Here is a 23,298-nt window from a genome sequence, read left to right as displayed (position 1 = left end):
GGAATGGACAGCCAAGTCCTCCAAGGTCTGAGCTCCCAAACCCACAAGGTGCCCCTATACTGGTGCACCAAGTAAATATTATAAGAACAAGTCAGTGTTGGGGGAACATTGAAGGAATTGGGAAGATTTGTATTCCGAGATCTTTATTATGGAACTAAACTCAAACGTCTGTGTAATATGTCGATATTAGGCACTATACGGAATCTCGATATCGGTATATATGGATGTGCTCTCGATGTGCGGAAATTCATCGTTTCCAAAACATATTTCCCAGAAATAATCTACATTCAAGAAAGAAGACGGCTGCCCCAAATACGAAACATGTGTGTATACAATAGCCCCGTAGGAACCTGGTCTTCCAAAGCCAATAATGGCAAAGATTAGACTGTTTAGTATATGAACAGAGACAGCAGTGGGATGTGCCCGTGGGCAGCTCATAGTAGCCACTAATAGAGATGATTAAGGGTTGCAGGACCAGCCTGAAATAAAAACCACCGATGCAGCACTGGATTCGCCCCCTCACCTGGTGGCAACTGGTGCCCAAGCCGCCTTTTCTATGGTTGCACCTTTTCTAAAGAAAAAAAGAGCTTGGTTAGGATGCATAACCAAGATGCAATGCAGGCTGCCAATGTTTATAAAACTTTCAACAAACCCCCCCCCAAGTTTTCACTTGCTACTGGGCCACCCCATATCACCGTATGGTCCTTCTCCAGTAGTTGACCTGGCCGGTGGGCCACAAGGGGTGCAGAGATCAGAGTCTGTGTCTGACTCGCCCTCGGCAATATAAGGGCGGACCTTGTGACAAGGGCCAGGACCTGCTACTGCTCCATTGTTCAAAATTTCAAGGTTTTCCTTCGACTGAGAGATGCTAAAGCCGCTGAATGAGCGCTCCAGTTCCTCGTGGTCCACAGATGGGATTGATATCGATGTGTCGCTATCTCTCAGGGCTGCCGGGTCCCGATGTTTGCCAGATCCTTCCTCGACTCCCACCATCCTGCTGACTCCATATGCAGAGAGCGAGCGCTCATGGGACGGGGGTGGTGGGATCCTGACCAGAGAGCCTGGATCCCCCACTGGAGAGGAGCCGTGGCTGTGCCGGTGATAGGGCTGCTGCTGTTGCCACGATGTCGATGGAGGGCAGTGAGTGGTAGGAGTCAACTGGGCAGGTGGAGCACTGAAATTCTTTTGACCCATTGAACTAGAAGAACGGATAATCTTTGTAATGCAGCTCTTGTCGACTGGATCCCTGCTGTCTTCTGGGCTGTGGTAAGGAGGTGCCGGTTCCCTATCCTTGGCCCCAAAGTAAGCTTCTGTCTCAGAAGGTGGGATTCCCATCCTCTGCATGTAGATGTTGACTAGAAAGTCCAGCTTCTTCTCCATGGACAACACCTTCAAATAGGGATTCAATAAGCAACAACTTTAATGTCCACATTAACCATAAAAATAACAATTTATTAGATTCCTTGTTGATTTGTATGTGCACCACTTTTATAGGTAGAAGATATCTCACCTGCTTCTCAACCTTGCCCAGTCGGCCCATCATGCTCGGGTCATCTGGAATCTCCGTTTCAGCGCCCCCTTTGGCTCTGTCTTTATCCGTGATTGATCCTCCTCGTCCAACAATCTGGTCAACTCTAACAGGAACACAAACACACCCCCAAATAGCCAACAGTTAGTCACAAACTAGGAAGACCCCCTCTTTCTGCCGCTTTAGTGGATGAAGAGAAGACTCTCATCTCTCACCCAGAGAGAAGTCCACCACCAAGAAAAGTAGCTCCTCTACACCAAAAGCTGCAGCAAATGATCACCCTAAAGGGCAGAGTGTTGGATTTTTTTTTTTTTCTCCATGAAAATTTATCACTGGACTTCATCTCAATAGGTCCTTCAAAAGCTCATGGAGAAAAGTGGACACAAAGCCAGCTATAAATTTTCATGTTTAATAGAATCTAGTTCATTGGGTGGACTGAAATTCCTAGATTCCACCAGTTGACTGGTGGTCTTCCCGGGGCTATGAAGAGTTAAACATGAATGCTTTGTCTAGGCAGTTCCAACAATAAATACATCTAATCACCAGCCTTTTCTGTAAACCTTCAACAACGTTGGAAAGCTGGCATGGAACGACTATGCATTAATGGATGGAAGCTTCATCTTTCTTAGTCATTGTCACATTGGGGTGAAACTGGAACCTTCTAAAGCATCTCCAAGTCCTTCATCAATGCCTAGCATTTCATGTGTAACTCTTCCAGCCCCTGCTCAGGGGCCACGGATGATGTTTAAGGGAATATATTTCCATATATTTTCGCAGTGCACTCTTCATTGGGTCTGTGTCACGCTCGGATGCATCACGGTTCCCACAGGCCACCGTTACATGTGATAGGACATCGTGCGCTAAATGGGAAGGTGAGGGAAATGCAGGATGAAGAGGACACAGACAAACACAGGGACAGCAGTGATAATGACGGGCCAAGGCAGAAAGCAAAAGCCTACACCAACTGCCTAGTTGGTCCATTGGGACAGCCATTGATGTGCGCCTAACTATGGCCAACAGCCAAGAACTCTTGAGAGGACCCATTGACTTTTCTCTTGTTACTAAGAGCCATAGATCTAACCATCACCACATACTGGTGAATTGTTGCCCCCGGGCTATTCCTTTGGGCTATTTTTATTGCATTTACCACCTAGTGATGCCTAAATATCAAAGAAACTAACATTTTTAAAAAATGAGATGAGATAACAATGAAATAACATCTATTTAACGTTGCATTTTCCTGTCTATTTGGAGATGGATTTAAGTGAAATGGAAAGTCCTCAAGACCTGGAGGTAAATTTTGGGGTTATTATAAGAGCGTGGAACTAAGGGGGCAGTTGTTTTGGGGCCATACCCAGGGAAATGGGACGTGCTAGACCTGAACGTTAGTCTGAAAATGGAAACATGAGAGTTTATGTGCTGAGCTACTGCTTCCCATTGGGTTTAGAACTGACTACAATGTATTTGAAATGATGTCATATCAAAGGGGCAATTTATATGCAAATTGAAGCGTCGCCATTGGAAGCCAACCGCAACCACTTTCATTTGTAGCTAAAAAATTCATCTGCTAAGAGTAATTATGTTGAGTAATGGCTACGCGGGAACATATTAAACTGTATTTGATTTGATAGAGATTCACAGGGCAAGATAGAGCTGAAGGATCTCCAAGATCATAGGCCTCTCAAACCCAAGGCTGCATTTGGCTGAATTACATGTTGGCTTTCATTATCTCAACTGCCCTGAATGAATAAATAAAAAGCATCAGATTTACTTTAGTTGATCTAAATTGCATTTTCATGCCACGCTTGACCTAAAATGATCTTCAATTGCTTGTTGAGATGCTTTCAGTGGAAGGTCACAACAAACTGGAGACAACAATTCTCTTGGATGGCTTTGCTTCCAAGAAAACAGTCGCAACAAGTAGTAAATGCCCGAGGCTTATGTTTCCCAGGTGATACTACCCACTCAACCTTAACTCAAACCTTACTCCGGCCAATTCAATGGCTGTCAGGGTATTTGAGATGTCCTCTTCTCCAGTAGAGAGTGGGTAATGTACTGTAGTAGGTGCACATGAAATACAATGTGTGTTGGTGTAGATCTAGACATGGCTACATGGGAGCTTATAGGTGGATATTATCTCCCACTCATCCAAGTTTGAGGACTTGGAAATCATTCTTGGTCGGATCCCAAGACCTAATTTTTGGAAAGCTAAAAGAAAAACATAAAAAATACTGCAGCCACGATGCCATCTCTGTCATGCTGCATATATCACATGCGGGCATGCAAAAAAACAAGGTAAGACCCCCAGAGCAGATAATGACCATCACCAAACTGCTAGCAACAACCAAAAGAAAAGGATGCTCGTCTTATGCCCTCGATGCAGCGCATTCAGCAAACCCCTTTCACCCACATTTGTGATGGACACTTGCCTCTTGCTTGGGGGCACATAGGAAGGCTCTATCTGACCATTTAGCTTGTATTGATTTGTTCATGACCTCATGAGCTTGTCCACCCCCAACATTACTGCTCATATTTATAGGTACATCCCCCCATACCTCCATTTCTATATATCCCTTCCCTAGATCCAGCAGAGGCATGTTCTTGGCTGCAGTAGGTGCTTATTGGACATTCTTGGATACTGTTCAACACCTGCAGGGGGTTGGCCAACATTCTTTAAAGATACAGAGCTTAGGGGACTAACCTATACTTGCCCTAAACCCAACAAGCCACCGATTATCTAATGAAATGTGTTACTGCCAAGAACTTTTGATCTAACCAATAGTATAATAGTAATACCACATTTTGTATAACTAGACTGAGTGGTGATATCTCTTAATTTGATACCCAAGGCAGATCAGTCCAACCCTCCTTCTCACATGGTGGACAACCCCTACATAAGACATGACCCTATCTGATTCTGGATAGGTTATACCAGTTGGGAGTCGAGCCTTTTCCAGCTGTGCTGCCCATCTCTGTGCAATTAGTGCCCTGGGTATTAGATGCCATCACATTCCGTGGACTGGAAGGGGTTCACTTTTAAAGAAAGAAAATAAAAAGAAGTCCAGACAAAGAGGCATTTTGCTGAATCCTAACCTAGGAGAGTGCTGGGGAGATTCTTTGGTAGAATGGATTGATCCTTTGGTTGGATACTTCTTATGCCGGGGTGTTGAAGGGGGTGGGGGACCCACAATCATATCTATCCTGGCAAAGTAAATAGAAAACAAAATACCAGCAAAATGCATAATGAAGCAACGTGGGAGAAGGAGAGGGGGAAAAAACCATGTTTGTCTCATACTGTGTTCCACCAGGCTACGATGAGCTGTGTCAATGTGTCGGTCGTTGGAAGCCCCACCAATTACGAAAGGATGGCTTACAATGCTGGAATATATTTGCAAATGTCTATGTGGCAATATCCAGTGGGGAATATTGGATATAGATCAGCATATATTCCTGGGTTTAGCAGTGAAGGAAGCCTCGTACCGTGTAGAAAGGGCTAGAAACTCTCGTGACAAAGGGCGGACAAAGAACAAGTATGGCTCCAACTCAAACAAAATTGGTCACAAGAGACAGAGTGTTTAGTACACACGTGTATGCCAGAGTGTTCCGGGTGATGGAACCATACATTGAACTGGTACCGTCTCTCACACCCTCAACGCCAACAAGAAAAAACACCATATCAAGAGGTGTTTCTCATGCAGCTTTTGGCTCATCGTCAACCCAAGTCTTCGTCTTGCTGAGATCAATACCAGAAGCAGTAACCATTCAACATATGTACTTACTAACCCCTTTTACAGATATCAGATTCATTATATTGAATCTTTTGGTACGACCCACCCATGATGCCCTGCTCTCTGCCCAGTCCAACCTATACATCATCGGCTTACTTACTACCTTTGTAGAGAAGACTATTGGCACCTTTGACTCGCCCAAATTAACATTACAATTTGATATCTCTCAAAAAGTTGTGTGATCTCTCAACTCTTCAGCTTGTCCAATGTAAAGGGTCCGTTATCATCTATACCCTGATACTTGCTAAATGGATCCTATAGAAAGAACTATGCTCTACAGATCTATAGAACTCTTAGCTACAACACAGAAAACCCTTCGGCAACACCATTGTTCAGTTTCCATTCACCCAAACACTCTGATATGCACAGACTCCCACAATGAACAATGTGAGGAAATTGTTATGATACAAAAGGTAATATGCAACCCATTTATATCCATGGTGCGACGGCCATTTGCGCTCTGGTACTGAAGCAGAGTAAATTACTCCTGTAGTTGGGGCAATAATTCTCACCCCCCAAAATCAGTACCAACTTTACTTTGCTTAGTACACTGTGATAGTTTCCCCAGCATTACATGGCCCATAACAATTTGACTCCATTTTACTGGAAAAATGGTGTTACTACAATGGCACGTGGCATGGATGACCACTATATACGTTTTTGTGTGCTTGTGTGACGTGTTGTAAATGTAAAGTCCGGGAGGATGCCTTGCCTTGACTGAAGGTTTTTGATCCTGGCAAGCATGTCCAGGTGTCCTGCTGAGTACTGCTCTATCACATCCATTACGTCATAGGGTCTAAGGCTCTCTTTGAACTTGCGTTTGGCCACCAGAAAACGCATGATGCTGCAATGGAAGAGAATGGCTCAGAAACTCAATCACACCAATTCAACACTATACTTCTCTCTAGTTGACAGAGTGGAGGATCTGTCTTCAAACCTTAAGCTGCTGAGATATTCCTTATTCTTCCTCAATTGCCCCTCTTGGGATCATTGGGACTCACCACACAGCTCGGATGGAAGCCTTGAGACCGGGAGTTAGATCTTCCGCCAGGAATTCACAGTTACAGCTCCTGTTCTCTTCAGGCACAGCCACCTCTTCTTCAGGGAGACTTACTATAGAGGGAGACATATCCATCAATAATTGAAAGAAGTAAAGACTATGTTCTTTAGCTCAGGTACTCTACCCGGGGCTCATATTATTTCAATAACCAACCAGCCTTGACCATTCCAAACCACTGCCAAAATGACTACTTGGGTTACGATGTCTGCAAACAATACTATTTCTTTTTCTGTCCTACTATTGCTCTATTGGTGGGTGCAGCCAACAACCAGGCCAAGGTCTGTTTGGATAAAAATGTTGTGTTCCTCAAGCCCAGTGTCAGAATCAGAGAAAAAATTAAAGAAGCCTCTACCGAGTCTGGTTGTAATAAACATTAGACAACGGCTCCTTCAAGAATTGACACTTTTGTGCCCTAGGGCAGTTTTTATTATGATAAGTATAAAAGAGATGTGTTCCCTCCTTTCATGGGGTAGTTTGAGTATTATGTCAATTTTTGAGGGTGGCATGTAATGAAGATAGAGTATCTACCCCCTCAAAACATCAACACCCATGCAGACTGGTTGAATACCTGGTTAACACCCATTGGCATTACTGTTGGCCTTCTTGCTTGCCCCTCTTACCTTCAGAATTTTGCATGGATGCTGAGATGTGTTCCCTCCTTTCATGGAGTAGTTTGAGTTGAATGTAATATTTTTGTGGGTGGCATGTAATGAAGATAGAGTACCTACCACCTCAAAACCCATTCAGACTAGTTGAATACCTGGTTAACACCCATTGGCATTAACATTGCCCTTCTTGCTTGCCCTCTTCTCACCTTCAGAATTTTGCCTGGATGCTGACCCCTTGATGCGGAACGCTTGCCGTGTACGGCTCCTGTCTCCAAAACTCCAACTCTTGGGCACCTTGCTAGGACTCTCCTCCAGGCTCTGGTCAGCACTCGGTGATCGACGCATCCCTTGGGACTGGGGTGAGCCTTTGCCCTTAGTCGCAACCCCTCTGGGGCTGGAGAAAACTCTCTCCTTGAGGCTCACCTTCTGGCTGTTGGCAGATATAAGAGAAAGACTAACCAAGAGGTCAGCAGTTTTGGAGAACATTCATAGAGACACAGTGAGGTTGAACCTATTGTGATGCTCTCAAGCAGTGATGTACAAACATGGGCTAAGGGTGCTACGGTCTTCTTCATGTCTTTCTGATCTATTGTCACCCTTATCTATCAAAACTGGGGCTGTGGGGAGGATTGGAAACGAATATAAACCACCCATGCATTCAGCCATGATAATTCTTCTGTCCTTTGTTCCCCTAGACCCCCAGTCATGGCCTTGGGGTCTTCCCCCTCTATAGTCATGTCACTGTTGGTACTGGGCTTTTTCATTATTGGGCATCACAGCATGAAAATATTTTATATGGGTATCAGTGTTTTCTCTGATCTAGTTGCCCGGTCAATATGCCCCAGGCACCTTGGGTTGAGTTCACATGCAAGTCATCCTCTCTATGTACGAAGGCATTTTCCTTTGTAAATGACAAAGTTAATAATAAATGGGACATAATGATGGAGGATTATTATTTAGTAGGGTAAAGCCGTCATGCAAAATACAAGGAATTGTCTCAGAGCTGGTGGGATGCTATAACTGCAGAAGTAGCCGATAGGTCCAGATGGATTAAGTAGACCTGTTAGTTAGGGGGACATCTACCTTCTAATTTGCTGCATTTCCCTACTGGAGAACCTTAATCGTCTGCATAATACTATAAGCTAATGTTATGGTGAAGCCCCCGTTGTCCTATTTGAGCTTCTTCTTTAGTTCTTGATGATGACGAAGAACCTTTGAAGGCTACCAATCCCCCCAAGCTCTGTTCAACCAGCATGCAATATGAGAAGCTTCATACCCTTACATTAGTTCCTTAGCGAAGGGCCAGTGGGGTATTTGTATATTTAGTGGAGGGATATTCTATTGAAGACCTGAGAAAGGACTAAGGACTCTGGATCGTGTTCTCTAAGATCTGGTTGAGGACGTTAGAGAGTGGAACAAGGAGATATAGGAGGGCAGGTTAGCGGGGGGTAAAGGAGATAGACGGGGGTCCACATGGTTAGTAGGGCAGTTCGTGCAGCAGGAGAAGGATCTCACAGTACCTATTGTCCCCTGCACAGCAACCGCACAGCTGTTTCCCTTTACTGGAAACCGAGGGGGGGGGGTGGAGAGTAAAATAATTAATCTCAAAGAAAAGAGACAAACTGTGAATAAATCAAGGAGAAACAAGTGAGTGAGGAGAGATTGTCACACAAACACCTTTGAGTCATGACCTGAAGCTCATTGTACCTTCAGGTTATTGCATCGCGGTGTTTTTCTAAATAAGGTTCATGTTTAATTAAACGGTCTCACTAGATCCTTCCTTATTGTCACCCATAGCCCTCCTGATGTGTTATAATCCTATTACAAGATGCCGGGCAGGGGATGGAGGCTAATAGTTCATGGTTGCGGTTGGACTCGACGGGAAGTCTCAGTAGGAATAATCCCCTGTACTCTGATTGGCAGAAATCTGCACCCACCCACATGATATTGACAAGGGGGTCACAGAGGGAGGGGGGGCAGTCTATTTCATAGAGGATCTGTCCCTTTAGTCATTACTCTGGGAAACAGTGAGATTCAGCTTTTGGCTCAGCTCTATTTCTGCAGCTGCAGATACAGTTCATGGCACCAAAAAGAATCACCAACTGCCGGCCTAGGAGCCCCAGCAATCCCAATAGCATCATGGGACAATGACCAAGGTTGCCTACGGCCGGAGGAACAAACTTCTATCAGTTATGGATCATGAACTTGAACCTTTTGGTTTCATCCCCAAATCAGCTCCGTATCTCCAGCCCTACATGGACCTTACAGACCCCATGCCCAACTGAACCGTCAGCTCTTTGGACCCTCTGTCTGGACTTGAAGCACAAGTCTCTTTACTTTATTAGTTTTGGTACCAGCAAAGACCCCCAGTGTTATAGATGAGCAAATATTCATGATCTGACAGTCACAGTAGACAAGGCTACTCTAGAATCTGGAAGGTGAAGGACTGAATTGTTGCTGGTAGAACAGAAAAGGGTTAAGAACAGTTGACAAATGGAGGGGTGGGGGCAGAAGAAGAAACAGAGGAACAGCAGAAGCAGAATGAGGGGGGGATGTCCAACCTGCGGCCCTGTTGTTGACCCAAGACTACCAGCCCTCAGGTACGAAGGTTGGACTTCCCAAAGAAGGCAGTAAATGGAGGTTACGTAGATGACAAACAGCCACCAAAGGCAGTTGAGGGTTAGTAGATTAGTACAAAGGGAACACAAAGATGGGATGAAGGCCACTCCGGGATATACCAACCTTGAAGGAGGCTCAGCCTGCTGCTCTTTCCTTAAAACAAGAAGCAATATCGTGTTAGATGAGATGCCATGAAGGATGGAGCCGTCTTGGTTAATATTCTACTGCCAACAAAAACTCCAGGCAGAAGCACATTGAGGCTGATGGACATCGGGGGAAGAAAGGGAGGGCAGGGAGGAGGCAATGGGCAGACTGGGAAATGTCTGTGTAACTAAGACCAAGTACAAAGCTAGGGTTTCTAGAAATATAGACGAGATCGGCTTCACCTTGGCTGCCCTATTGCATGTTGGGTAATTCAGCCCTGGCCCTAATCTGATATCAGTCCCAAAGGCTTCACGCTGGGGGTGGGGGCCTCTTTCTTGGCTCCACACTGGTCCCCTCTCAGCACAAAGAGCTTGGAGACGGACGTGATCATTCGCTGAATGAGGAGGCTGCATTGTCATGGAAACAACTCTAACCGGGAGCCATGGTAACAGCATACCGATTGGCTGACACGGAGAGAACCTAAAGGAAAACTTTTAGCAAAACTCCTATTTCCGTGTCTGTTCCTCTAGAGGCCAAAACCGAGACAGGCTGTCTCTAGACTGTCTAATCTGTTACCTGTATAACCACCAGGTGGCAGCATTCATGTTGTGCAGGGATTGGGGGCTACAGCTACAAGATGTTAATGCACACAATAAGCTGTACCCCCATACTGTACTGTCTAAGGGAAAAACTATGGCACCTCATACCCATATGTATAAATACAAATATACAGAGAAGGAATGTTCTGGGCACACAATAAGCTGTACCCCCATACTCTACTGTCTAAGGGAAACACTATGGCACCTCCTACCCATATGTATAAATACAAATATACAGAGAAGGAATGTTCTGGGCACACAATAAGCTGTACCCCCATACTGTACTGTCTAAGGGAAACACTATGGCACCTCCTACCCATATGTATAAATACAAATATACAGAGAAGGAATGTTCTGGGCACACAATAAGCTGTACCCCCATACTGTACTGTCTAAGGGAAACACTATGGCACCCCCTACCCATATGTATAAATACAAATATACAGAGAAGGAATGTTCTGGGCACACAATAAGCTGTACCCCCATACTATACTGTCTAAGGAAACAATATGCAAGCAAAGGACACTCCAACATTCACTCACACTCCCCCGGCCCATCTGACCTGAACGTGAGTCCTGATTTGCTCTTCAAGTTGCGCAGAAGGTCCAGCTGGTTCAGGGGGGGAATCAACCTGCAGTGATTGAGTAAAAAACAACTGGTAAATGCCCGGCCTATCAAAAAAGTATAATTAACAATCAATTTTAGTGAGTAATGGAGAACTTATGATGTTCCTATGTAGATATGGAGAGAATTATTCCATATGACAAACAGACAGGCAACAACTTCTCACAAATACACGGTCCCAATGGAGAGCGGAACCCATGCAGGGACTACAAGCGACGCTTGCGTTTGCCCTCTGGATAAAGGAGGCCGGGGGCTGTCTCTGAATGAGGCCTCTTTATTCCTGAGTTGGGAAAGAGGAATTCTGAGAAGTGAAATGGGGTGGAATTCATTCCATGACCAACGCGTTCAACCAGGAACATTCGCCGTAACACTCAACTCAATGGGAATCTTCTAAAGCTCGGACCAGTCCAAAGTTAGTGGCTCACAAATATAAATAACACTAATGAACAAAAATAAACCACAGAGTTACAACACAAACAAAAACCAAATGCATTTACACAACGTCACAACAGTAAAGCTGGCCATACACCAGAAGATCTGCTCATTGGGTCCATAAATGAGTAGATCTTTCCAAGAACTTGCTCCAAATTGAGCTTATCCAGTCGTTTGGCCTTTCTGCCAACTCTCAGATCACATGGGACCTTGTGCAATCAGTACCCAACCGGATTTTTTAGCTTTACAACGTATATTTGGCCCCCATGTTCAAGCAGAAAACCATTGTCACCAACCCTTGCCCTATATGGACAGCTTTAGACCATTTCATTTCTGGGGTTAGTAGATCAATCAGTTACAGAAAAAACATTCCCCAAAAAAAGGTGAGCCATTTTGCCCCAGGGCATTAGGGTACATTGAGTGAGGTCTCCCTACAGTGATCTACAAATTAGCTAAGGATGAAAGTCTTCCACCAGATTTGGTTCGGGATTCGGATCCAATTCATGTTGATTTATCCACACCTCTCTTTTTGAAAATTCACGGGAATCCCAGGGTCCTACAAAACTATTTTCATTCCCATTTTCAGAAATTCCTGGCATTAACTATCACGCAAACTACTGTGAATTTTTGTAGGATTAGACTAAGTCTAGAATCTAGTTTGGGATTTTATTTTTAGGATGAATCGTTATGATCTCCCTAAGCTGAAACAATTTCCTCTGGGAGACATTTTTTATTGGGTCGTTGGTATCGACTGAGCTCAAAGTTTAACATGCAAACTATGATTTGTATAGGGATGCACCATATCTACAATTTTTGGATTTGGGCAAATACTACAGTAGATTCAACCGAACACCAAATTGAATCCTAACCTTAATTTGCATAGTCCAATTTAAGTAAATTACCATAGGGGCTTTAGAGTAGGGATGCACCGAACCCACTTTTTTGGGTTCGCCAAACCCCCGAACCCACCCTGACGGATTCTGCCGAATGCTAATTAGGATCGGGAAGGGTCAAAAGTTTTTTCCCCTTACCATTTAACCCTTTCTGAATGCTAATTAGCATATGCTAATCCATGCTAATTAGGATTCCGATTTGGTTCGGCCAAAACTGAATCCATCGAAAAAAGGCTGGATTCGGCCCGAACCCCAAACCGAATCCGGTGCATCCCTACTTTAGAGTAACATAAAGAAAGTTGGTTCAGTAACCCTTAGTAACAGGGGTGGGGGGATACAAACAGTCAAAAGTGGTAGAAGTACTGTGCATGCTTTTGAACACGACTTGTGTCATCTGTACGATAACGGCAATAATCACAAATTTCACAATTCTTGTGCAAACACAAACCCACAACTGTGACACGACAACAGAGGCACAACGCAAGGCACCGGTGAGGAAAACAGCCCCACATACGAGCGCAAGCATACCTGGATGCACCGTACGTTTGAGAGCTGCTCACCCAACAGAGGTGAAGTGGGAGTGGAAGATTGTCGTGAAAGGAAAGAAAAATAAAGTGAAAGGATCAGAAGTGCTCGTGGCTCGGAAATGTCCTCATATTGTAGGACAGACAGTGGGACAAAATCCAGACTTGGCGGTGAAGCAGTGCAGTCCTAATGCCAAACTCTATGTGGAATTATCTAAGGTGTGATCAAACTTTGGGTTGTGAGAAGGTCTTATCAGAAATGTCAAAAAAGTAGGAGAAAAGCATTGTGGGTATGGGGCACGTCCAATCTCTGGCCAGCTTAGCTTTAACACCTTCCTACTTCTCTTATTTCTTAATCCATTTGCCCATGGCGCCACCCACGTAACACCCTCTTGTTATTATCTGTCTCAGTGACTAACAAAAAATAGAATTTACAAAAAAGTCTAATTTTACCAAATAAAAGGAAAAACATTTTCAGAAAATATTTTTAAAATTGATTAACAATTCAGTCCAAGTTTTTGAACCACTCAATCAATCAATTATGCACATACACACAAAATCCATGTTACAGCAACGGGGTTGAAGCGTACATTTGAAAGCATTAACATGAAAAAGAAGACCAAAAACTGCAGTGAAATTGACTTTTCCAGGAAAATTTGCCAAAAAGTAAAGGTAGGAAGGTCAACTCTGTGACTGGAAAGGCCAAATAAACATTTTTCTAGGATGGTATCAAATGAAATGTCTACTTTATAGTATTAGTTGCAAGAAATAGAGTTTTAAAAACTCTGACTTTGCCAAATAAGAAAATTAAACAATCAAAAAAATGTGCAGAGTTCACAAAATTCTACCCTCATTTTTTTCTAAACCAATAATAGAAATGGAAAATAATTAAAAATTCTGTCAAAAATTCTTCTGTTTGAATTAATCACAGGAAAGAACAGACTTAATGTTGCAAGAACTGGGTTGAGCCATACATTTAAAAGGATTAACCTTCATTAAAAAGTATATGAGAAATGGGCGTAAAATTGACTCTGAATCTTCCCAAAAGCAAAAGGAAGAAAAAGTCACCTCTGTGGGCAGAAAAGAAATATAATTAACTGAAATGGGCTTTTATCACTATAAATATTTATTATAAGCCAATTATTATGGAGACCAGTTTCCACAGCACACATACCCTATAACTTGATGGGGAGTTACCAAGAATCCAATGTTGGCCGAGACGTCTTCAGATGTAGGAATGATAAAACAAAAGGCTACGAGCAATGGGGGGAGGTGAGAAGAGCAATGGGGAGAGGTGAGAAGATGAAAAAAAGAAACAAAGAAAGGAAGGAAAAGGGAAAATTAAGGGGAAACAAACGAAAAAAAAAAGCAGAAAATTAATGTAATGTTCTCAACAAAACAAGGATGTAAAAACACAGAATCAAATTAAAATCAACTTAAAATGATTATAAGATTGAAGGTGTGGCCACCGGCAACAAGGATCATGGTGCAGGTAACCTATTGGGAAATGACGTTAGAGAGGGGCGGGATTTCGGATGGGTTACCTGTACATCGGCACAGTGACGGTGCGCTCGTAATACTGCCAGGTGGAGTGGAGGTCCATCCGCGAGAGGTTAGTGGCATAAAATCTCCATGCACACTAGAAAGAGAAACAACACAGGAGCGCTGAGCATGATGGGATTGCAAACACTGCCCCACAATCCCATGAAGCCTGGATTTGGCCAAAGTCCACCAGTCTGCAAGCCTTGGCACAGAAATCTCTGGACTCCACATTAGTCCTTGCTGTTATAAACCCTTTTCTTATCCTGCCTTTTTCCATGTTCTCCTGATGAAGACCCCCTTGATTTTGCGGGGTCGAAGCGCGTTGGGTCTATTTATATATTTTTTGATGTAAATAAAAGATTTTTTTATTGAATACCCAAGTGCCCTGCAATGTCTCTTCTGTGCTACAAGTGGGGACCCTCCCTTCCTACACACGGAGTAAAAGCAGGTAGTAGCAGCAGAACCCCTGAACCCCAATACTTACACATCAACCCATTGCTTATTCTGTTTTCTTTTTCCTGATTGGGTGAAAACACTTTAACCAGTCCTAGGCTAAATGGCAGAAACTGCAATGTTTTCAAGTATCTAAACGCCTTTTTTGAGTGGGGCTTATGCGTTAAGTGTAGTAAATCCCTCCTTCTCCTAGATCTTGGCAGCTATTCTAGATATATCCTCAGCCTCACAGCCTCTCACCAACCACGAAGCAGAATAAATTGCTTGTAATCTGATCTGTAATGATTATTTCTGTTAACTACAAGGCTGGTTTCACAGGTCAGTGACTCAAGGAGCTCGGGGAGTGGGAGGGATACGAATGATCTTGGCTGGGGCAGAACAAACACTACGCGGTGCCTTTTCATGTAATAAATGCTTATTTCTTAATTATTTTTATTATAAAGCAGTAACAGTAACTATTTCAATAGCGGATTTGGTTGAACTAGAGATACTGAGCTTTGTATAAACAACCCCCTGCCTTGACCCTTTATTGTGTTATGGATTCTGAAGAGAAAGCTCTATGCTTAATCCCTTGGACAATGGCAATGGTGCAAAGGCTCCAAACAAGGAGATGAACACATTTTTATCTCCTGGGACATCCAGGTTGCACTTTCATATTGCCCCTACCTGTATGAGTCCAGCAGCTGGATTTCGCCTCTTCTCAAAATGCTTCTGCCTGTGCTGTTCTTGAACCTTCAGGGCAAATCCAGAGCCCAGGATCCCCTGCAGTCACCACAGAAACATTGTAACAAACCTAGCTAAGAGGAAAACTACCAACCAAGGTTTCTCTCAATGCCCAACAGAACTTGTCTGATCATCTGACCCCAGATGGGATAATAAGACCATGTGCTACAACTCAATTCATCCTTGAAGAAGGACAAAACATAGCCCTGAGGAGCCTAGCAAGGACTTACCGCAGGAAGAGCAAAGAACGAGACGCCAATGAGAGTAAACGTGGCAGCCAGGAGACGCCCATTCCACGTCTTTGGATACTTATCTCCATAACCAATGGTAGTCAACGTGATCTGGGGAAAAGAGATGAATGGGGGGGCGTTTTGCACTATTTGTCTTTCCAAGTGATGGATTTGGACCTAAAAGAACCTCATTAAATGTTTTCAGAAGACACCATTATCAACTTCAAATGGCTTGGGAGCTGCCTTTGGTCTTGGAAGGTCAACCTGTATCATGATTGGTGCTCCACTCTTCCAATGGAAAGCTGTACACTCTTAAACCCTGTAATGCCAAATATTCCTGACCAAAAGCAAGGAATCTTGGGAACCATAACCATCTCTACAGTCTGCTACAACCAGCCGAGGCTCCATCCTGCCAAGTTCCCATAACCCTATCTTGTTCTGCAATAACCAGAGGTCAACGGCTTACCAAGCCCCACCACAAGGCATCTGCGTAGGTATCGAACATGTCGTTGTCCTCTTTCTCCGCCAGATACACCAGAAAAGAAGCCAGAATGAGGCACAGAAATCCGATGTACCAAGCCGTTATCAGTTCCTGCAAGAGATGAAGAAGGCAGTGGGCAGAGAGACCATTATCGGATAACCATGGACATTCTACGTAGAGAAGCTTCCATTGGGGTGGATGTATCACTAAGTGTCTTCTACATTTCCAGAAAATTGGTCTTCATTTTTTTTTATTTGGCATAGTTTTTGAATGATTTGCCTTCTTCCTCTTTGATCTATCTGATTAGATAATTCTAAGCAACTTTTCAATTGGTCTATGTTATTTATTTCTTGTAGTTTCTTCTTCCAACTTTTTGCAGCTTTCAAATGGGGGTCACTGACCCCGGCAGCCAAACCCTATTGCTCTGTGAGGCTCCAGTTTTATTGTTATTGTTACTTTTTATTCCTTATCTTTCTATTCAGCCCCTCCCCTATTCATATTCCTGTCTCTCATCCAACCCACTGCCTGGTTGCTAAGGTAACTTGGACCTTAGCAACCAAAACCTATTGCTCTGTGAGGCTCCAGTTTTATTCTTATTGTTACTAGGGATGCACCGAACCCACTTTTTTGGGCCAAACCTCCGAACCAACCCAGCAGGATTCATACGAGTCCCGAACCAAATCCAATTCGGCCAGAACCGCAGATCCGGCCGAAACCGAATCCTTAAAAAAACGCCGGGATTCGGCTGAATCCCAAACCAAATTCGGTGCATCCCTAATTGTTACTTTTCATTACTTATCTTTCTATCTGGGCCCTCCTCTTTGTATATTCTTGTCTCTCTTTCAAACCACTGCCTGGTTGCTAGGTTAAATCGGACCCTAGCAACCAGATAGCTGCTGAAATTCCAAACTGGAGAACAAATAGCTAAATAATTCAAAAACCACACAATAAAGACCAATTGCAAACTGGATCAGAATAGCAGTCTGTACCCCCTTTAATGGACTTTAGCTGAGCCGTAACTCCCTGCCGGTTACCTTGCTATGTGCGTAAACTACAGAACCCAGAAGCTTCCATGTCCCCCCTCTTCGGTCCATCCGGATCATACGGAGAATCTGAAGGAACCGGAGACTCCTGAGGGCTGATGTGGCAAAGACATTCCCCTGGGAGCCGGCGGACAGGACGGCTATGGACGCAATCAGCACCATGATGTCTGTACAAAGGGCAGAAATTGGCCTTTTTTAATTTAATTTCTCCAGTTTCTTTAATTTGAAATTTCACAGTTGCAATAAAATATCTCACCGATAACGCAGAACGGTTTGCGGGCAAATTTCAGCCTCCCCCTCCAACCGCGGTACCGACAGCAGCATCCGGCGGCCCAGATACGCACAAAGTATTCCACCCCGAACACCACAATGGTTATAATTTCCTGGTAAAAAAGAAAAAATTAATAAAGGGGAACTTTTCCAAATGGAATCATTTGCCAAGGTTTGGAATGTTTTGGTGTTGGGAGTCTCCCATTGGTCCCATTAGTCTCAGGATTCAGGGGCTTTTTTATGTTACCTGGCCAGTTGGTTTAACCCCCCACAAGCAATTAAACACATTATCAAGGTTCTAAGCATCCCGGGGGGCTGTAGTACCCCAACATCAGGGTTGTATTGCTTTGAAGTAATTACATGATAGGGTACTGTTACCCTGCGCTGGTAAAAGGCAAATAGATCAGTTTAACCACTATATTATATTTTATTTACTTTCAATTGACGCCATTACTGTTCCTTTACAGTACAGGGCTCTCTAGTGTTCCCATTAATATGCATTAACAGCAGTCTGTTCTCCCTCCTGATGTCGGATTCCTGAGTCGTATCATGGGGCCGTAATGGTGCTATAATGTCACATATACAGAGATGCTTATAATAATAAAGCAATATTCTCATTGGTCGATTCTCTGACATCTGTAATTGAAAAGGGGATTATCTGCTTTAGGGAACAAGGGGGTGCGGTAGTTTATTGGAGGGATGGGCCCCCCTTTTTCAATCACAGTTTGAAGTTAAAGATAAGATATTTTTTGTGGCACTTACCAGGATATAAAGGGCTCCCTCCGAGCTGCTCTCATACTCCTTAATGGTAGAGAATACGGAGAGAACAAGGCAGGAAAAAACCAGCAGGAACCTACAGAGACATTCCTTATTAGTGTAATATATATATATACCCCCCCCCACTGTCACAGTGTAACCCCCATATCATATATGCACATAATGTAACTGTATAATATATAGGCACAGATATACCCCCATCTTTCCCCCAGCCCCCCCCCCCCACTGTCACAGTGTAACCCCCATATCATATATGCACATAATGTAACTGTATAATATATAGGCACAGATATACCCCCCCATCTTTCCCCCAGCCCCCCCCCCCATTGTCACAGTGTAACCCCCATATCATATATGCACATAATGTAACTGTATAATATATAGGCACAGATATACCCCCCATCTTTCCCCCAGCCCCCCCCCCCACTGTCACAGTGTAACCCCCATATCATATATGCACATAATGTAACTGTATAATATATAGGCACAGATATACCCCCCATCTTTCCCCCCCCCCCCCCACTGTCACAGTGTAACCCCCATATCATATATGCACATAATGTAACTGTATAATATATAGGCACAGATATACCCCCCATCTTTCCCCAGCCCCCCCCCCCACTGTCACAGTGTAACCCCCATATCATATATGCACATAATGTAACTGTATAATATATAGGCACAGATATACCCCCATCTTTCCCCCAGCCCCCCCCCCCCACTGTCACAGTGTAACCCCCATATCATATATGCACATAATGTAACTGTATAATATATAGGCACAGATATACCCCCCATCTTTCCCCCAGCCCCCCCCCCCCCACTGTCACAGTGTAACCCCCATATCATATATGCACATAATGTAACTGTATAATATATAGGCACAGATATACCCCCATCTTTCCCCAGCCCCCCCCCCCACTGTCACAGTGTAACCCCCATATCATATATGCACATAATGTAACTGTATAATATATAGGCACAGATATACCCCCCATCTTTCCCCCAGCCCCCCCCCCCCCCCCACTGTCACAGTGTAACCCCCATATCATATATGCACATAATGTAACTGTATAATATATAGGCACAGATATACCCCCATCTTTCCCCCAGCCCCCCCCCCCACTGTCACAGTGTAACCCCCATATCATATATGCACATAATGTAACTGTATAATATATAGGCACAGATATACCCCCCATCTTTCCCCCAGCCCCCCCCCCCCACTGTCACAGTGTAACCCCCATATCATATATGCACATAATGTAACTGTATAATATATAGGCACAGATATACCCCCCATCTTTCCCCCAGCCCCCCCCCCCCCACTGTCACAGTGTAACCCCCATATCATATATGCACATAATGTAACTGTATAATATATAGGCACAGATATACCCCCCATCTTTCCCCCAGCCCCCCCCCCCCACTGTCACAGTGTAACCCCCATATCATATATGCACATAATGTAACTGTATAATATATAGGCACAGATATACCCCCCATCTTTCCCCCAGCCCCCCCCCCCCACTGTCACAGTGTAACCCCCATATCATATATGCACATAATGTAACTGTATAATATATAGGCACAGATATACCCCCCATCTTTCCCCCAGCCCCCCCCCCCCCACTGTCACAGTGTAACCCCCATATCATATATGCACATAATGTAACTGTATAATATATAGGCACAGATATACCCCCCATCTTTCCCCCAGCCCCCCCCCCCACTGTCACAGTGTAACCCCCATATCATATATGCACATAATGTAACTGTATAATATATAGGCACAGATATACCCCCCATCTTTCCCCCAGCCCCCCCCCCACTGTCACAGTGTAACCCCCATATCATATATGCACATAATGTAACTGTATAATATATAGGCACAGATATACCCCCCATCTTTCCCCCCCCCCCACTGTCACAGTGTAACCCCCATATCATATATGCACATAATGTAACTGTATAATATATAGGCACAGATATACCCCCCATCTTTCCCCCAGCCCCCCCCCCCACTGTCACAGTGTAACCCCCATATCATATATGCACATAATGTAACTGTATAATATATAGGCACAGATATACCCCCCATCTTTCCCCCAGCCCCCCCCCCCACTGTCACAGTGTAACCCCCATATCATATATGCACATAATGTAACTGTATAATATATAGGCACAGATATACCCCCCATCTTTCCCCCAGCCCCCCCCCCACTGTCACAGTGTAACCCCCATATCATATATGCACATAATGTAACTGTATAATATATAGGCACAGATATACCCCCCCATCTTTCCCCCAGCCCCCCCCCCACTGTCACAGTGTAACCCCCATATCATATATGCACATAATGTAACTGTATAATATATAGGCACAGATATACCCCCCATCTTTCCCCCCCCCCCCCCACTGTCACAGTGTAACCCCCATATCATATATGCACATAATGTAACTGTATAATATATAGGCACAGATATACCCCCCCAGCCCCCCCATACAGTGCAGTAGAAATGCTGTGAGTGAGTCAGGGAATTGGCTGATAATGGGAATATTACAGAATATACAGAGATAAATATCACATGTTTGTGCCAAACTAATATAATTGGATAATGAAAGAGGGAAATTATTTTGTGGTTTTAATAAACAACAAGAAATGAAATTTTCGACTTTTAGTAAAAACGTCAGTTCAGCCACAAGAATCAGGATAGTGAGCGGAAATCCAGCGTCGTTTTTAACTATTGTGACTCCAAATCATTTACTGACTTTTTTATGTTATTAATATTTCTGTCTATACATTCAGTTATGCACCAATTTTCCAAAAAATCTATTAATACTTATCCCTCAATCCCATAACCTGACTGCCCTTACAGTAAAGAACCCCTTCCTATGCTGATGGTGAGATCCCCTTTCCTCCCCACCCCCAATGTATCACTCAATCCCCCTCTCTGGGTAGGGAACCCCATAACCTGACTGCCCTTACAGTAAGGAGCCCCTTCCTATGCTGATGGTGAGATCCCCTTTCCTCCCCACCCCCAATGTATCACTCATTCCCCCTCTCTTGGTAGGGAACCCCATAACCTGACTGCCCTTACAGTAAGGAGCCCCTTCCTATGCTGATGGTGAGATCCCCTTTCCTCCCCACCCCCAATGAATCATTATATGGAAAGTTATGTTGCACAAATGAAGATTTATTTCCAAGCTTTAGCCCAGAAACACATTGAGAGCCCCATCAGCCCAAAAAGAACCCAGTTCTGATGCGCAGAGATAAATTGCTCCGCTGTCCTCATTCTGTGAGCTCTGCGAGGGGCATTTATCATGTTACTGCTCTGCGTCAGCGAAACCATCCGATCCCCGAACCCTCATTATCCTTCCCTTCCTGTCTCTGTATATCTGTAACCTTGTTATGGGCTAAGGGGGCCCAGCCTGAAGGCCAGTTAGGGGGGATTTGGGGTGAGTGCTTATTTGTGCCCTGGGTACCCCTGGAACTATAGCGGGGTGACTGTTACCCCAATGTTTCTATATATCTGTAACCTTGTTATGGGCTAAGGGGGCCCAGCCTGAAGGCCAGTTAGGGGGGGATTTGGGTGAGTGTTTATTTGTGCCCTGGGTACCCCTGGAACTATAGCGGGGTGACTGTTACCCCAATGTTCTATATATCTGTAACCTTGTTATGGGCTAAGGGGGCCCAGCCTGAAGGCCAGTTAGGGGGGGATTTGGGGTGAGTGCTTATTTGTGCCCTGGGTACCCCTGGAACTATAGCGGGGTGACTGTTACCCCAATGTTTCTATATATCTGTAACCTTGTTATGGGCTAAGGGGGCCCAGCCTGAAGGCCAGTTAGGGGGGGATTTGGGGTGAGTGCTTATTTGTGCCCTGGGTACCCCTGGAACTATAGCGGGGTGACTGTTACCCCAATGTTTCTATATATCTGTAACCTTGTTATGGGCTAAGGGGGCCCAGCCTGAAGGCCAGTTAGGGGGGATTTGGGGTGAGTGCTTATTTGTGCCCTGGGTACCCCTGGAACTATAGCGGGGTGACTGTTACCCCAATGTTTCTATATATCTGTAACCTTGTTATGGGCTAAGGGGGCCCAGCCTGAAGGCCAGTTAGGGGGGGATTTGGGGTGAGTGCTTATTTGTGCCCTGGGTACCCCTGGAACTATAGCGGGGTGACTGTTACCCCAATGTTTCTATATATCTGTAACCTTGTTATGGGCTAAGGGGGCCCAGCCTGAAGGCCAGTTAGGGGGATTTGGGGTGAGTGCTTATTTGTGCCCTGGGTACCCCTGGAACTATAGCGGGGTGACTGTTACCCCAATGTTTCTATATATCTGTAACCTTGTTATGGGCTAAGGGGGCCCAGCCTGAAGGCCAGTTAGGGGGGGATTTGGGGTGAGTGCTTATTTGTGCCCTGGGTACCCCTGGAACTATAGCGGGGTGACTGTTACCCCAATGTTTCTATATATCTGTAACCTTGTTATGGGCTAAGGGGGCCCAGCCTGAAGGCCAGTTAGGGGGGGATTTGGGGTGAGTGCTTATTTGTGCCTTGGGTACTAGTGGGTTAAAGTAACACATTAATTGAATTATGACCAGGAAATAAGAATTCCAATGTACCAAATGCAGGATATATAATTATATAATTATTTCTAATAAAGGCAGAACAAGATTTAGCGAATTCCATGTAATTAGAAGTCGAGATACAAATCCCGGAACATTCTGTAACATCTCGGCTGTAGAACAAACACAGTAACAGAGATTCCCAAGTTATGAATCAGAATCTGCGGTTGGACAGTCTGTGCCCAGTTTGTACCAATCTCTCTCACATTTATATATTTGCTGCTGGAGTTGATTCATTTGACTCTTTGTTCTTTGTCTCTAATTACAAGAGAAGGAATGTGGCCCCTTGCAGATACCCCCCATGTATCCGGGGTACATGCCAGGTCTCCGGGTGA

The 23,298-nt window shown here is 44.4% G+C and overlaps 1 protein-coding gene across 5 annotated transcripts in view; it reads right to left on the bottom strand.

Moving 5' to 3' along the window:
• kcnq2 (potassium channel, voltage gated KQT-like subfamily Q, member 2) overlaps positions 1-23,298 on the bottom strand; it is a 33,985-nt gene continuing 10,687 nt past the window's right edge. Inside the window, exons 2-17 of one of the 5 annotated variants that reach the window (XM_031894621.1) lie at positions 18,324-18,414; positions 17,548-17,674; positions 17,283-17,458; positions 16,234-16,359; positions 15,768-15,878; positions 15,481-15,576; positions 14,364-14,458; positions 12,824-12,847; positions 10,909-10,977; positions 9,727-9,756; positions 8,505-8,546; positions 7,191-7,414; positions 6,318-6,429; positions 6,029-6,160; positions 1,511-1,634; positions 1-1,389 (exon numbers count right to left, since the gene is read on the bottom strand). In XM_031894621.1, the coding sequence (XP_031750481.1) occupies positions 667-1,389; positions 1,511-1,634; positions 6,029-6,160; positions 6,318-6,429; positions 7,191-7,414; positions 8,505-8,546; positions 9,727-9,756; positions 10,909-10,977; positions 12,824-12,847; positions 14,364-14,458; positions 15,481-15,576; positions 15,768-15,878; positions 16,234-16,359; positions 17,283-17,458; positions 17,548-17,674; positions 18,324-18,414 (2,302 nt within the window). In that variant the 3' untranslated portion in view covers positions 1-666. Of the gene's footprint in view, positions 1,390-1,510; positions 1,635-4,621; positions 4,730-6,028; positions 6,161-6,317; positions 6,430-7,190; positions 7,415-8,504; positions 8,547-9,726; positions 9,757-10,908; positions 10,978-12,823; positions 12,848-14,363; positions 14,459-15,480; positions 15,577-15,767; positions 15,879-16,233; positions 16,360-17,282; positions 17,459-17,547; positions 17,675-18,323; positions 18,415-23,298 lie in introns of all 5 variants that reach the window. The other 4 variants (XM_031894617.1, XM_031894620.1, XM_031894618.1 and 1 more) reach the window with 4 other exon arrangements.

Source organism: Xenopus tropicalis, chromosome 10, assembly GCF_000004195.4.
Source record: "Xenopus tropicalis strain Nigerian chromosome 10, UCB_Xtro_10.0, whole genome shotgun sequence".
Taxonomy (NCBI): domain Eukaryota; kingdom Metazoa; phylum Chordata; class Amphibia; order Anura; family Pipidae; genus Xenopus; species Xenopus tropicalis.
The sequence above is the reverse complement of the archived record's forward strand: the minus strand, read 5'-3'. Positions and strand labels throughout refer to the sequence as shown.